The sequence below is a fragment of the Hemitrygon akajei genome, chromosome 7, assembly GCF_048418815.1.
Source record: "Hemitrygon akajei chromosome 7, sHemAka1.3, whole genome shotgun sequence".
Taxonomy (NCBI): domain Eukaryota; kingdom Metazoa; phylum Chordata; class Chondrichthyes; order Myliobatiformes; family Dasyatidae; genus Hemitrygon; species Hemitrygon akajei.
This window is the reverse complement of record NC_133130.1, coordinates 48,128,164-48,145,295: the sequence shown is the minus strand read 5'-3', so window position 1 is coordinate 48,145,295 and position 17,132 is coordinate 48,128,164. Positions and strand designations below refer to the sequence as shown.

The 17,132-nt window shown below is 37.0% G+C and overlaps 1 protein-coding gene across 2 annotated transcripts; it reads left to right on the top strand.

Annotated features, from left to right (window-relative positions):
• The first annotated feature begins 3,182 nt into the window (after positions 1-3,182).
• Positions 3,183-16,179, top strand: lyplal1 (lysophospholipase like 1). Of its 2 annotated transcripts, XM_073050805.1 has the most exons (6): positions 3,183-3,288; positions 5,783-5,882; positions 7,052-7,055; positions 7,126-7,318; positions 14,389-14,504; positions 15,466-16,179. In XM_073050805.1, the coding sequence occupies exons 1-6, from the start codon at positions 3,210-3,212 to the stop codon at positions 15,691-15,693; spliced, it is 720 nt and encodes a 239-aa protein (XP_072906906.1). In that variant the 5' UTR covers positions 3,183-3,209; the 3' UTR covers positions 15,694-16,179. The 2 variants fall into 2 exon arrangements, with proteins under 2 accessions (XP_072906906.1, XP_072906905.1); XM_073050804.1 differs by lacking the exon at positions 7,052-7,055 and having other exon boundaries at positions 7,149-7,318.
• The last annotated feature ends 953 nt before the right edge of the window (positions 16,180-17,132 follow it).

The window sequence follows — 17,132 nt, the reverse complement described above, 5'->3', positions numbered from 1 at the left end:
AAGCAACAGGATTACTTGCAACAGGTTTCAGGAGAAAATTCGAAAGGACTGTAAGGTTTTGGGTCTTCCTTCCATGATCAATAGCTGAGCAAAAGTTATGAGATCCCTTTGACTGAATAACCGAATTAACAGAAGAGGACTGCAATGAAGCAGTCTGGCAATGCAACATTTCCTTCTACGGACAGAAAACTACCTACATCAACCACTTGGATCAAATTATACATTTCTATGTTTAATTACTAACCTTACTCATTGGTATTGAAGTGGTGGAAAAAACCCAGTATTTTTCATCTTATAAACCTTTGCCAGGTCAAACCAAGGTGATAGTCAATTAGGTTATTTTATCCCATTCCAAAAGATCATAATTATCATTTTATGTGGTTTTGCCTACTTTATCATTTTCAACACACAGGGAAACAATGAGATTCTTGTCTGCGTAGTCTCTCAAGGTTAAAAAAACATTTGGACACCAAAAAAATGACACCATGCTTGTAAACCCACATTAAAGCTACCACAATACTGAAGTATTCTGCAACAACAAAATGAAAGATATTTTAAAGAACAACGTATTACAGAAAAAAATTGCATAATAATATAAATGAAGTGCTTCTTGTATGAAGAACATGGGTAAGTGCTTTCTACAAACAAATTTTATATTTCTGTTGTTGCAATTTTTGCATACTGGCAGGCTGTGAAAGCCAAAATATACTGTTTCAAGATGATCTTTTCAAACAAATATGTGTTCATCCAAGACCTACCACAAAGCCAACTAGATCCTCCGGAGTTTCTTCAGAAGTTTGTGCCAGAGAGTTTGTTCAGTAACATGTTCACACCCAAGTAGTTTGGCAACTTTCAGATATTCTGAACCACAATTGAATAAGTTGACTCTAGTCTTGTTTAATAAAAATAATATAAATCACTAAATAAGCAATTTTACCTTGGCAGTCAACTATTAATTATAAACTGTGTATGTTAGAGGCTATTACTTAAGGCTTTTTCTATTTTTGAAATGGGCTAAATTGATTCACACAATCTCATTTGTATCAAACCAAAAGTGAATTATCAGGAGTAAATGCTCAAAAGGAGATACAAATATATTAATCAGTTTATCTCGTCTCTTCCAGTTGAAGTATCACTGAAGAGCCAATTTCTTTCTTCGTGAATAAACTTGGCAGATACAATGTTGGTATAGCTGACATTTTTTTAGGTTTTTGAATCCAACAATCAAAAGTTGAGAGTAAAATACATTAAATATTTTGGTAAGTGAGCACAGCTGTAAAGTTTTAAGGAATGACAAATCCTAGGGTGTAAACTCAAAACAAAAGGAAATTAATGTTTTCTACAGGAACTTTGACAATGACTTTTCCTCATTTTACTTTGACAAACTTCTATAGACGTATGGTGGAGAGTATATTAACTAGCTACATCACAGCCTGGTATGGGAACATCAATGCCCTCGAACAGAAAATCCGTCTAATAGTCGCGGATGCAGTCCAGTCCATCGGGGAGAAGCCCCCCTCCCCCACCATTGAGAACATCTAATGGAGCATTATCACAGGAAAGCAGCATTCATCATGAGGAACCCTCACCACCCAGGTTATGCTCCCTTCTTGCTGCTGCCATCGAGAAAAGATACAGGAGCACTCAGGACTCACATCACCTGGTTAAGAAACGGTTATTAACCCTCAACAATCAAGCTCTTGAACCAAAGGAGATAACTAACTTGCCCCATCACTGAAATGTTCTCACATGTTATTGGCTCACTTTCAAGGATTCATCATCTCATGTTCTTGATATTTATTGCTTATTTAGTTATTAGTTATTTCCTTAGTTTTGTATTTGTAGTTTGTTGATTTTCTTGCACGGTGGTTGAATGCAGAAGTTGGTGAGGTCTTTTATTAATTTTAATATGTTCATTATTCTATTATGGATTTCAGTATGCCCACAAGAAAATGAATATGGTGACATATGTAATTTGATAATTTTACTTTTGAACTTTGAACTTTTACTGTAGTCATTAATCTAAGGAACTATAACTGTGAGTGAGTTTCTAACTTTTATATCTGCCTTGGGTGAATTCCTGTTGGACAAAAACTGTAGTATGCAATTATCAATAAACAGATGAAAGTTGCTATTTTTATAAATTTAGTGCATGTATCAGTAACCGAATGCTTTCCAATACTCTCAATTCATATCTTTTTTACATTTGTGCTGCAGATGGATGGATGGTTTCTGTGGAAAGAATGAGGAATCATAACAGAAATGGCAACATTAAGTTGTTGCTTTACTCATCCACTTAAATGCTTATCAATCCATGAATTTGCTGAAACTCGGATTCTGTTAAATATTATTTTATCTGCGAACATTCATCCCTCTCTCTCAGCTGTCTAATCCACTTGTGCCTATTGATGTAATAATTCCTTGTTTCAGCAATTTATTTAAAAATACCGTACCCACCAGATTACTAATATTTGTGCTTCCTTTATTGGTGTTCAGGCCGAGGCCCTTCATCAGGACCTATTACCCAGTTCTGATAAAGGTCTCCTCCCAAAACGTTGACCGTCCATTTCACTCCCGAGTTGTCTGACGTGCTAAATTCCTCCAGCATTTTACCTCTGTTGCTCACTAACGTGTTTGTTTTGTTGACAGATATTAAGTATTATTTTCTCGCTATTAGTTTAAGAAAACGACTTAAGTAAAGTCTACCTCAACTCCTATGGAAGTTGGCACAATCATTCTTATAATGCAAACAAAAATGCGGACTAATTATGTATATATAGCAAGGCTCCACAAGCGATTACTAACTCACGGCTGGAGAAGTTTGAATGTTGGCAAGGATTCTGGAACAATCGTTTAAAAGATGCCTGGAATTTATTAGAAAGCTCTGATTGGAAGCACATCCGGGTACAGTTTTCTAAACCGAACAATCCACACTTTCCTTCCCTTGCCTGTGCGCATTCCACGAGTGCTGCCTAACCTCTTTCCCCTAATCTACCCACCTGAGTAGAAAGTCTGCCAAAGTTTGATTTAACACGATTTTAGTTATTGAGAATATAATTTTATGTGCAAATGTAAATCCACAATAATCTCGCAATATTGCACACACAGATCAAACACCTCTCCGCCTCACCCAGTAGCAGCGATTCGCGCATGCGCTGCCGGTGACGTCAGACGCACACGCATCTCCAGGAAGCGACCGGTTTCTGGACATGGCGGTGCAGTTGCAGAGGAGCATTGTTGCTCAAACTAGGAAACATACCGCATCTGTCATTTTCCTTCACGGCTCAGGTTAGACTGCAGCAATTTATTCTTCGGTTAGGTATGCAGATGGTTAGCCTTTCCTCTGCCACCTACTCACAAGCCTCACCTCTCCCTTCATTCTCGCCCTTTGCCAATGTCCTTTTGTCCTTGCATCTCCCCCCTCCCCATCCAATTTTACCCCAACCCCATCCAGTTCTCCCTTGTGTAGTACATCATCTGTAAAGGTGAGAATTCATATCTACTGTAACTCAGTATACTTGGCAAAAAGGATCCCTGAATTCTAAAGTACTGGGGGAGGGTGGGACAGAGCAACAGTAAAGAAGAAGCCATGAAAATCTGTGGAGTCTCCAATGTGCACCAGTTGCAAAAAGGTATAAAGGACAAATTGAAGGAGGACACAAAAGATTTAAGTAGCCTTTTGTTCCTTCCCAGTTTAGATCCAGGATAAATTTGGCATCATTTTATTTATTTTTCCCTGCAATTTCAAGAGATTAGACTTATTACCGCCCTTTAAAATTTCAGATGCTTATCATGTTAACGGAGATTGTGTCCCACGTGCTGTTTCCTGTGGAACATTCCATATCAGAAGTAGTCACTACATAAAAGAAAATTGTCTTTGTTCTTTTGGTGATGGAAGATGTCTTTTCCTATTTATCAAAACCACCCAATTTTATGTAAAATCAAACAGATATCTTCCACAACATATTTTAATAGAAGTAATTACAGTTTCCCAGTATTCTCCATTATGACAGTTGTATTCCAAGTAATTCATACTAAAGTTTATTCGTGTTACTTAGTTACCCAGATCCTTATGCTTTTTCACGATGAATGTGTTCATTCACTTCTAGATAGATAGATAGATACTTTATTCATCCCCATGGGGAAATTCAACATTTTTTTTCCCAATGTCCCATACACTTGTTGTAGCAAAAACTCATTACATACAATACTTAACTCAGTAATAATATGATATGCATCTAAATCACTAACTCAAAAAGCATTAATAATAGCTTTAAAAAAAAGTTCTTAAGTCCTGGCAGTTGAATTGTAAAGCCTAATGGCATTGGGGAGTATTGACCTCTTCATCCTGTCTGAGGAGCATTGCATCGACAGTAACCTGTCGCTGAAACTGCTTCTGTCTCTGGATGGTGCTATGTAGAGGATGTTCAGGGTTTTCCATAATTGACCGTAGCCTACTCAGCGCCCTTCGCTCAGCTACCGATGTTAAACTCTCCAGTACTTTGCCCACGACAGAGCCCGCCTTCCTTACCAGCTTATTAAGACGTGAGGCGTCCTTCTTCTTAATGCTGCCTCCCCAACACGCCACCACAAAGAAGAGGGCGCTCTCAACAACTGACCTATAGAACATCTTCAGCATCTCACTGCAGACATTGAATGACGCCAACCTTCTAAGGAAGTACAGTCGACTCTGTGCCTTCCTGCACAAGGCATCTGTGTTGGCAGTCCAGTCTAGCTTCTCGTCTAACTGTACTCCCAGATACTTGTAGGTCTTAACCTGCTCCACACATTCTCCATTAATGATCACTGGCTCCATATGAGGCCTAGATCTCCTAAAGTCCACCACCATCTCCTTGGTCTTGGTGACATTGAGACGCAGGTAGTTTGAGTTGCACCATATCACAAAGTCCTGTATCAGTTTCCTATACTCCTCCTCCTGTCCATTCCTGACACACCCCACTATGGCCGTGTCATCAGCGAACTTCTGCACATGGCAGGACTCCGAGTTATATTGGAAGTCTGATGTGTACAGGGTGAACAGGATCGGAGAGAGTACGGTTCCCTGTGGCGCTCCTGTGCTGCTGACCACCGTGTCAGACCTACAGTCTCCCAACCGCACATACTGAGGTCTATCTGTCAAGTAGTCCACTATCCAATCCACCATGTGAGAGTCTACTCCCATCTCCGTTAGTTTGTGCTTTAAGATCTTGGGCTGGATGGTGTTAAAGGCACTAGAGAAGTCAAGGAATGTAATCCTCACAGCACAACTGACCCCATCTAGGTGAGAGAGTGATTTGTGCAGCAAATACGTGATAGCATCCTCCACTCCCACCTTCTCCTTATATGCAAACTGAAGCGGATCCCGGGCGTGCCTGGTTTGTGGCCTCAGATTCTGTATTATCAGCCGCTCCATGGTCTTCATTCTGTCCATGTGGTAACCTTCTCTCGGGACCTGCTACCTCTATTCTCATTTATGTGAGCATGGCAGTTCTGATGATGTTGCCCAGATAAACCAAAATAAAAATTTGCAAGGAAGAATAGCTATCATTTTCTTTCAAATGCTACATTGCAGCATGGCATTTACCAGCATGTTACCTGTCAGTGCCTCCACCATTTGTTTAGGAAACAAGCATAGTTAGATTGTAATGTGTTTAAGCTTTCATTGAGTAGTTCTGATGACATTGGTGTGTCAGTTTTTTGTGACTTTTCACCTTCCTTTTTGTTAGGCATTGCCTCAAAATGTAAAACTTCCTATGCTCTGATTAACTTTTCTTACTTTTAGGTGACACGGGGCCAGGTGTAAGAGCATGGATCAAAGATGTATTGAAACAAGAGTTGATTTTTCCGCACATACGTGTTATCTATCCAACAGCACCAATGAGGTATTATTTAACTATCTAAAAGTAATGAAATTAACTATCTAAAATATCCCCAGACTTACAAGTGAATTGTATACATTTTGTTTATAAGTGCAGCTCCTGTGTTCAAAATTGCAATTTTTGCACCATGATGTGCAAATAATCTTGTATTTAACAATTACAATTTTTTTATGGGAATTGTTAGAAAAGGCATTAACTATACAGCTGTACAAAGATACTGGTGGATTTCCTGTGTATTTCACATTAAATTGCAGTGTATACCTTTTGCCAATCTCTGTACTGACCTTTGTAGACTCTTATTCCCTCCCTTCTTATCTGGTTATGTTTATTTTGCTCTCTTTTCAATTTGCGTTCCCACCCGTGCCCCGAATATTTTGTGGTATGATAATTTTTCTTCATTCATATGTACAATGTACTGTATATGTTAATCAAAATGGCTTCTTTGGTTTGCTAGAGTAGGAATGCTTTTATGTTTGATAAGTGTTTTCTCTCGCAGTTGTTTAGCTTTGGACTTGCTGATATGGGGATTGTATTCATTTTTTAACCAATGGGGAATGTTATTTTGTCTTGTGAGGCTGGGAGCTTGGGGGTTTCGCGGTCTTTTCAGGGGAGGCGGGAAGGAGACGCCGAGGAAGGTGGACGTGCGCTGCACTGCTCGGTTGACCACCGGGGTGGTCCCAGGTGCGAGGACGTGGAGGTCGGAGGAAAGTGACGAGGGGTCGAATGGTTCAATGGTTGAGCTTCAAAGATGTGCACTAAACTGACTGAACTTTGATAAGTTAGTGCCTTTTACTTTATTTTCTTTTCCTTCATATATACTGGATTGCATAGTACTCTTTTAGTTTTAGTAAAATCTTTAAAGTGTATTCCATAACGGTATCTGGTGTGAGTTTGATATTGTGTGTGTACGCGCAGCATAAACTTGATTCTCACAGCACCTGCGTGTACGGGAGGTGGGGTTGGTGAGTGGCTGGATCTCCTTTTCCCCTAGACATATACCAGCCTGCTGGGTAAGTGTTACACATACAAAAATATTTAGTTTCCCTCAAAATGGTTCAGTTCTCTTCAAAAACTCATATTAAAATAAAGTTATAATGAACAAAGACACTCTGCTTTTGTGGTGATTTCTTTCCCCCTGTATACACAATTAAAACATCCCACTGTTACTTTAGCTATGCAATATTCAAAGGATACTTGTTGATTTACTGTTCTAAGATAGCTTTGTGCCTATGTCTAATGATGGAAGAAAATATTCGATCACTTTTTCAGACCATATACGCCCATGAATGGAGCTCCATCAAATGTATGGTTTGACAGATCTAAAATCAGCATTAACTGCCCAGAACATTTTGAATCCATTGACTTAATGTGCCACGTATTGGGTGGTTTGGTAGATGAAGAAGTCAAAGCTGGAATTGCAAAGGACAGAATAATCTTAGGTAAACAATATGTTTTTATTATGTTTGATAATCTGAGAATCCACCTTTCTTTTGTGTTCCTCTTTCCTGTCTGCTATCCTTCCATCGAGCATGTTTATCACTGCATAGCCACTGGATTGTATCACAGATTGACTGTCTTAAAATAAAGATCTCTGTGGCTGATCATGTCCTTTTGTAATTTGAATTCTGGTCATATCATTTTATTTGTGAAGTCAATCATTTTTCAACTCCAGGGCAAATGAGGATAGTTTTACTTGGAAAGTATGCACACTTGTCTGATCAATTTCCTTTCCCTATGATTTATTTGCTTGAAACCTGTGAAACCTAATACTTTTATTTCCATTCTGGTAGGGAAAATATGTACATTTTCAGTAGATTATCAAATCCTGAGCTGCAAGGCCATACCTTGAATATACCCTCACTAAATAAGTTAACTGTTCAGAAGGGTTTGGTTCTAACATTCAGAGTAAGAGGCAAAGACAGTGTTTCCCAAATTAGTGCTTTTAGAACAAGCAGCAACAATACACAAACTTCTATAATTCCAGCACCACAGTAAGAGCTATTTTGGCAATTGTATGTTCCTGATTGTTAGTCATACTGATTAAGTAATATACTACTTTGATCTTGCTTACTTTGCAGAACTGCTGAAAAGATGCATCTGTTGTTTGTAGTGAAACTATTAATAATCTGGCCCAGAGAAAATGAGATGAAATGGACAACTCATCTCTTTTTTGTTATTGTATATCAAAACCTATGCTGCAGCATAATCTGAGCTAGCAGCAGTTTTATTGACATCAAGGTAAAAAAAAAATCAACTTACCACTGCCATTTTCATTGTTGGCTCAAACTGAAACAAGTGGCCACAAATATACTTTACAATTTCTGAGTTAGCAAAGTGCTGTCCTATACTACTGTGTCTGTAAGTGCAAAATAGGCTGCTGTGATGAGGTGTGAAACTAACTGTTTCTCAGTTAATACATTTTTCCTGCAATTAACACTACAATGTTTAGAAATATATTAGAAAAACCTCAGCTTGTTGCCTTACCTCATTGGGAAAAATCCAATTATGCTGAAAGTGAAAACTCATCTCCTTTCCTGCAGTTCTGCTTTCTGTGACTCATATATACTATACACATTTGCAAAGTAGGCTAACTTGTGTACTTTCAATGATTTCCTTCTAGACAATTAGAGTTTAAAAATCACAAAAGATAATATCTCATTTTTAATACGGCTTATATTTCAGTAATATTTGTATGAGTTTATAAACACCTTCGAAAGGTGATGCCTCAAAAAGGCATTTTCTATCATTAAGGTCCCCTATCACCCAGGACATGCCCTCTCCTTATTGCTACCATCAAGGAAGAGGTACAGAGGTGTGAAGACACACACTCAACGTTTTAGGAATAGCTCCCCCCCCCCCCCCCCATCGGAGTTCTGAATGAACAATGAACCCATGAACTGAGTGTTTTTTGTCTTTTATTTTTGCTCTCTTTCTGTACTACTTATTTAATTATACATGAATAATTTATGTTGGCTGAGGAACTGCTGTCACCTGCACTACTGAGCTGGGAGTAATGGCCAGAGATGTATGGAGTGGGCTAGTTAAGAAATTCTCAACCAGATGAATGTGAGGTGTACAAATTTAAAGTTGTAGTTAGTAGTGTGCCTAACAAGTTACACCAAAATCAGAACACCGTTGGAAATGTCTTCTCTTTTTTACCAATATGTAAACATCCTTTGAAAAACAGAAATGGCCCAATTGTGACATCACAGATTAATGCAAGCAGCACAATATATTTTTTAAAAATCACATTTTATATTAATAAATAAAATGACCAAAAATTATTGAAAATGTAGTCATGCATATTCCTATCAATAATTTCCTTATATACTGTATGGAGCAGCAAGAAACATTGCAATAGATAAAATATGATTGAATAGCATATATAATCTTTTCTAAATTATGAAAGTACTTTCTGTTTTCTTTGTGATTATAGAGTTAGCTGGCATGGAAATGAGCCTTTTGCCTAATCTGTCCATGCTGGCCAAGATTCCCTTCTAAACTAGTCCCATTTGCCCATATTTGACCCATAGCCTTCTAAGCCTCTTCTATCCATTTATCTGCCCATTTTTTCTTAATCTTGTTAATGTATCTGCTTCAACCACATTCTCTGACAGCTCATTCCATATATCAACTACCCTTTGGGTGAAAAGGTTGCTCCTCGCATTCTTTTTAAATCTCTCCCCTCATGCCAAACCTATGTCCTTTAGTTCTTGATTCCTCAACTCTGGGGGAAAAAAACTGCTCATTCACCCTCATTTGAAATATCACTATAATATCACATTTCATTCTCCTTCACTTCAATGAATAAAGTTACAAGTTGCTCAGCCTTTCTCCATGTTTAGTCCCTCCACTCCTTGTAAATTCCCCTGAGATAGGGGAAGGTGGTTCTGCTGAGGGAATTTAAGCAGCTAGAGACTAAATTAAAACACAGAATCAAAAAGGTAATCATCTCTGGATTGTTACCTGAGGCACCTGCAGATTGGCACAGGGTTAATAAGATCGGAGAGTTAAATACATGGCACAAAGATCAGTGTGGAAGAAATGGGTTTGAATATGTGGGACATTGGCACCAATATTGGAGAAGAAGGGAACTATTCCAGTGAGATGTGTTCCATCTGAACCTTGCTAGGACCAGGGTCGTGGAGAATTGCATAACTAGAAATGTGGATAGGGTTTTAAACTTATCAGTGTTTCAACAGCATAGGAAAGTATGGATAAAGTAAAAGTGAAGGCGAGTACAGGATACTTTTCTAAAGTCTCCAGAATAAAGAATAAGGCAAAAATTTTAGAAAGGGAGAATTTAACTTCAGGCAACAACGAGAGTAATTGAAAAGAAAGGTGGTGAATACAGGACTGAACATGTTATATTTGAATACACACAGCATATGAAATAAGGGAGATAGTCTTGTATTGCAGGAGAAATTGTCAGATATGTGAGCATCACAGAGTTATGGTTCATTCCTGATGAACATTTCCTTGTAATTAACAGTTAATGAGGTATATTTGACTGATTTTGGTGATAATTACAGCATTTTCTGTACATTTGTATTTTATTCAATACATAAACATGCTTTAATACTGAAGAACACATTTTGCAAGCAAGTTCTGCAATATGTCATGGTGATATTTCAGTGACTCCATAAAATTACTCACCATACCCAAGAGTAACTTAATGGATTATTTTTAACCATGAAATACAATAAACATGAATAAATAAAGACTTAGCTTTGTTTTAATATTTCGGTGAATTTGACAGACAATGTCCTTTTGGGACACTACATTTTGAAGTAACATCATATGTGTTACTGATTGAAGACTGTAATGAACCCTCAAAGAAATAAAATAAGATTGGACATTATGTAGAAAGGTTTGTTGAATCTCTTAATAAAGCTACTAATTCACATTAAGAGAATATATTTGCTAATTATCAATGCATGGACAATCTCCCTTTGCTATCCAAAATGGTCTGTGTTTCAAGAAACTTGTAACTAAATATAAGAAATTTGAGATTGAATTAATTAAAATCATGCAAGCCACAGAATTAATGAAAATTAATGTATTGAAAGTAGGATCTAGTGAAACCTTATCCAAGTTGTCAGATGAGGATAGTTTGTCATGAAACATGTTGGATGAGATCAACATGTTACTGTATTCAATGAGAAGTGATTACTGTACTGATAGACAAATCACAGGGTTTTTCCATAGAAAAGTAAAATGAAGAGTCCAAACCTTTGGTGTTCTATAATTTCAAACAGAAAACGAATTGGTCAACCACATAAAATGTGTAATTCCATAGTTATTCATATCTCATAGTGCCTAAATATATGTGTGTAAAAGCCCCATGATGACTAACTATAGACATTCTGGCCAGCGTGTGACTAAATAAATGCAGTGATTTGCCTTGTGCTAAAATTGCATTGCTGTGTTGGAACTTCAGTTTGATCTCTTTAAATGTATTATGTTATAAACACTCAATCAAACAAACTTTGCAACAAGCTGACACTGCTGAGTTACTGTTTGTGCAGAATTTTAAGATCAACTTTTAGCAATGGGAAAATTCTAACAGGATTAACAGTCTGAAGCTTTTTCTAGGGGAAAAAATTGGGAAAAATGAAGTGCCATTTGACCCGTTGAACTGTTATTTCAACAAATAAAAACTCAGCCTCTACTTACAGAGTGCTATTTGACTAGCAAAACACGCCAATGTGTTTTATGGAAGCATTACTGAAGTTTGACAGAGACTCAAATAGGAGATGTTAGATCAGAGGCCCAAACATTTGGCCAAAGAGCTAGGTTTTAAGGAGGAAAGAGAAGTAGAGAGGTTTGGTGGTTAAGGAGTTTAACTCATGGGACACTGGAGGAGAATACAGAGATAGAGTCACAATAGGACTAGAAAACGGGTGAACATTTTAAAATCAAAGTAATGTTTAAGGGGGAACCAAAACTTGAAGTATGGTCATTTTGGGAAATTCTCATCTAGTTTGAGAATCACTGGACTAAATTGATGGCTTATAGGTTTACCTTCACCAATTGGTTTGGTACTTCAAGCCATTATTAATGCAATTAAAGATTCCTCTTGATTTAGTTTTAACATGTAATTCTCTCTGTAAACTCCAAACCTCCTACTTTCATTTCCTATATTGCAGTTATATTTTTCTTTTTAAAGGAGGTATTATGGACATCAACCAAAAATAAGTGCAAAGTTAAAAAAAATGTGATGTCCTAAATTAACCTACCGGTAAGTATTTCTTCATTGTCAGACTTGTATCATATTTTAGAACATAATATTGCATGACAAACCTAAAATATATAAAAGCTATAGGACAGGAAAATAATGTTGAGGATAGGAAAGGAGATGCTTCTCTGATATGTAACATCCTTTTTAATTATTTATTGTGATACAGTGCAGTATAGGCACTTCGAGCTGTGTCACCCAGCAGTTCCCAAATTTAACTCTAGCCTAATCATGGGACAATTTACAATAACCAATTAACCTACCAACCAGAATGTCTTTGGACTGTGGGAGGAAACCATAGCATCTGGAGGAAACCCACATGGTCACTGGGAGAATGTACAAACTCCTTACAGATAGTGGCGGGAATTGGACCTGGGTCGCTGATATTGTAAAGCGTTGTACTAACCAGTACACTACTGTGCTATTTATCCTTGTTGTATTTGCACAGTTTGTTGTCATTTGCACACAGGGTTGCACGCCCATGTTGAAGGAATCTTTCATTGATTCTGTTATGGTTATTTTTCCATTATGGATTTAATGACTCTGCTCACAAAAATGAATGTCCAGGTTGTATATGATGTTGTTTATGTACTTTGATAATAAATTTATTTTGAAGTGTTTCTAGTTCTTCAAGGAAGAAATATTGGATCTGGTTTGAGTTAAGAAATAGGAAAAAACATAGGTACATGTGTTAATGACACAAGTTGCTTTATAAAAGGAGATTAGAAAATGATGATGGTATACATACTGAAATGAAAAAGCTTTTCTTTACACAGGTAAATTAGATGAGTGCAAATTCAACCATTTCAGATTACCAGACTTCCCAGTATGTGTCAGAACTGACCAGTTTGAATGGAAGGTCGTCAATCTGTTATAGTGTTTTTAACTCTCTTAGAAGCTGTCTGACCTGCTGGATATTTCCAGGATTCTCTTTTATTTAAGATTACTTGTAACTACAGTATTCTGTATTTTACAGTACCACATTTTTTTCTCCCTCGCTGTAATTACACTTCCTTCAGACAGATTAGCTGCGATTTACAAGCTGTCACATTCCATTTTCTTCAGTCATTCACTCTGGGTCCCCACCAAAGTACACATATTCCTTTTGTTGTCTCTACACCTGCTTTTTTTTAAACTGCAACTTAAAGCATGCTTGCTTTTTAACTTTTTCTACATCTGATAAAGGGTCATCAACCCTGAGTTAACCCTGTTTCTTTCTCCACAGCCACTGTCTAACTTGTGGAGAAATTCTATCATTTTTTGCCCTTATTTGAAGTTTCCAACATCTGTACTTTTTTCTTCCTTTTAAGATTTTTTGAAGTTTCTAAATGTAGAAAGGCAAGTTTTAATTAAGAATTTTGCCTATTTCTTCTTTATTATAAATGTGAAGCAATCTAGACCATTACAAATATCAAAGTATTAAACTGTTGTGTACATGCTTCTACTGATGCCTTTGGACACATCTTCAGTGATGTTCCTGGAATCATTGGGTGTTACGGGTCTTTCAACATCATACACCCTCCTCCAGGTGACCCAGCTGGGTCTGATCAAACCCCAGCTTGTGTCCAAATGACTAGCTACTTATGACTCCATGGCTCCCCTCTTTGGAGCCACAGCCACCTTGAGGCCCTCTCTGCCGCATCGGTGTTACTGCGGATGGCTCACCTCTTCCTCTCTCCCTCGATGCCCAAATTGCTGAAGGCTCTGGCTAAGGAATGGGCTGTGAATTCCCTTCAACCAACTTCCACTGGGAGACACCTCGCTCTCCATCCAGCCTGCTGGCAGTTGCTGACCAGTCCTGCATACTTAGATAGCTTCCTTTCAAAGGCATCTTCCAAGCGATCTTCCCATGGGACTGTCAGTTCCAGCATCACTACTTGCTTGGTAGACTCAGACATAAGGACAACATCTGGTTGCAGGGTGGTGGTTGCGATATGGTTGGGGAACTTCAGCTGCCGTTCGAGGTCCATCAACAGCTGCCAGTCCCCTGCAGAGGTCAGGATGCCTGCAGATGTTCTTTTGGCGGGTATTGGCTGCTCCCCAGCTCTGACAAAGACAATGGCCAGTTTAGAGGGTCGGGACCGCTTCACCCACTCCACTCCTGCACTGAAGGCTTCAGTGATGGTCTTCAGGACATGATAATTAATTAGTTAATTATACTAATAAAATAACTCAGTTTTTAACGATGGTGATTTTTTTCAACTGCTGCAAAATTGCAGTTTGATTTGTATTTTATTTAAGTACTGATTTTAATCATTTTTGGCTTTGCAGGAGGATTTTCAATGGGAGGGACAATGGCAATGCACTTAGCTTATAGATTTCATCAACAAGTAGCAGGAGTATTTGCGTTATCCTCTTTCTTGAATAAAAATTCAGCTGTCTACCAGGTAAACAAAAGTGGCATGTGTGTGCCTACAGCAATTTTAATGGTCTTAAATAACTTAATACCCATTTGGGTCATCTATACTGCAGAGAATTTGCAATATAGTCATGAATGGCAAAATAAATAAATGTTTACCTGCTTTGATATTCTTGATAGCTTGGCATTGTTTCAGCACTGCAGCATAGTACAGATTCTAGCATACTGTTCTCACTTGCCTGTAAAGTCAAGCTACATCTGTAGAGCAAAATGTAAAAACACTTTTAGGTAGATGAAATCTGCAATTATTTTGATTGAAACTGGACATCTATCTTGCAGAATTATTACCATAAGGATAAGATGGATGAAATATCACTAGTGATGCACAACACATATATAGAACACTTCATTGCTGTTCTGAGGAAGGTGTACAGTTCACTAACATAGTGGACCTAGCTATCACATAGTACAGTTTCATGCCAAATATGTTATAATTTTAAATAATTTAAGTTTATATTTCAATATTATAATAAGCCCCTGACTAAAAGTGTTTAAAAGCTTTTGATTTGTCTACATTAACAGAAAGAGGATTTTATATATATTACATTTATTTATGGTTTAAGAATGTTTAATTAATTTTCTTTCTGATTCAAGCCATAAATTTAACTCCATTAAAATTTGAAGTTTTGTCTAAACCTGAATGTTAGGCTTTATTGATGGTGAATTCATTCATAACAATGTAGCTATGACTTTTTGCTCACTAAGCTTTTAGCATTCTTAGCAACATATGTATAGATATATTAATTATACCTGTACTTGGGCTTGCACGTGTTGTTTTAAATTTGTATGCATCTAGACAACTAGTATGTTGAACAAAAGTGATATTGTGCTTCATTTTTTTTAACTGATTTTATTTAATATATGAAAGAATGATAAATTGTCAAAGGTATATGCAAGGGTTTATGTGAATAACATATTCTTGTCTCTAGGCTATCCAGAAGACTAAAATATCAATGCCTGAATTGTTCCAGTGTCATGGAAACAATGACCAACTAGTTTTATATGAGTGGGGTAAAGAGAGCTGTTCGAACTTACAATCACTGGGAGTGAAAACCACATTTAATACTTTACCTAATCTCCATCATGAACTTTGCAAGCCAGAGCTGGAACAGCTGAAGTCATGGATTTTACATAAGCTACCTAATGATGAACAATAATACTATTCATTCTGAATAAAATAATACTTAATGTACATTTTTCGATTAGATTGTAATCCACGTATTAGGGATGAAAGTATGTCATGGAGGATTGCATATATAGCCATGCAGGTTGAATAAACTAGATTAAACAAGGCAGAAAAATCACATTGAACTATTTAGTGCTAAAATATCCTACTTTTCCTGAATTGTGTTGTCATTTTACTTTGATGTATGAACATACTTTGTTACATGAAGTCATTTTTCTTAATCATAATGCTCTGGAAATTTCTTAAAGATGAGGCATGGAAGTCTGTTGCAGATTCCTGGTGCCTATTCTCTATAAGTTGCCTACTGTTAGTAGCATTAAATATCTACAGCTACACTCAAAGGGGAAAAAAACATGATAATGTTAAATATTTATTGCAGAAATAGTGGAATTTTTGATTTATATATATTTCTATTTCATCTTTTTCTATCTCCAAATAAAGTTGAGAAATGAGCAAATGCAGAATGACTACTCTCTTCACCTCCCTGGTTCAAAATGTTAAAACTAAATGGTGCAACACCCAGCTTTCTCTCCTTGAAGTTTGGTATCTATTAATTTTGAAAGTACTAGGCCGGCTGCCTAGTTCATGTACAAGGAAGACTACCATCATTTCCATTTTAGGAGTTTTCTTGCAATGCCAGGTATACCTGAAGGTGGTGCTATGATAGTTGTGTATTTGGATCCCAAACCAATGACTGAGCATTGACCTTGACAGTGAGAATGCTGCTCTAGGCAAATGTCATCAGGTAAGATGAGGCAGAGTGTATCTCAGTTACCCAAAACTGCATTACTTTAAGGATTTTGTTATTACAATATTGACTCTTTAGCTAATGGTATATGTTTTTTTTTCTGCTGCAAATTTTCATTAATTGTAAAAAGTATATATGTTTTATCCTACTTGGAGCCTCCAATTCTCTGAGTTCCCTTCCTGTAATAGTAACTTCATTGACTCAAATATAAGTCTTATCCTGTGCTTTCAACTTTCTTATGGCTTGACTATCTAAGGCTTTACTATGTAAATCTCAATTCATTTATTTCCCATTTTATGAAGTCCACTGTTGTTGTTTTGGCTTAATTATATTTTAGTTCTAATTTTCCCCATATTTTTCTGAAAGTGTTTCAGAATCAAGCTGCAGGAGTCACTGCAGGTCAGAAGTTTGTGGTTGCAAATTCCTACATAAATTCGGCCAACTTTTTAATACATTGAGATATCAGATTGGGATGAAGTCTCACCATTCATATGGATATTAAATAAATCATTATTCCAAAAATGCTTTTGAGTACCATTATTAAAATCGAAGAGTAGGAAAACTATTGAGAATTAAGTGCCAGTTTAACCCAGTTGAAAGTATTTTTGACTCTAATTTAGAGTTCTACCAGGTTTTCAATTTATATCTAAGTTATCACTCCA

Coding starts and splice junctions, on each gene's coding strand:
- lyplal1 (XM_073050805.1), top strand. CDS start 3,210: ATGGCGGTGCAGTTGCAGAGGAGCATTGTTGCTCAAACTAGGAAACAT. Junction 3,289..5,782: donor CATTTTCCTTCACGGCTCAG/GTTAGACTGCAG, acceptor TCTTACTTTTAG/GTGACACGGGGCCAGGTGTA. Junction 7,319..14,388: donor AAAGGACAGAATAATCTTAG/GTAAACAATATG, acceptor TTGGCTTTGCAG/GAGGATTTTCAATGGGAGGG.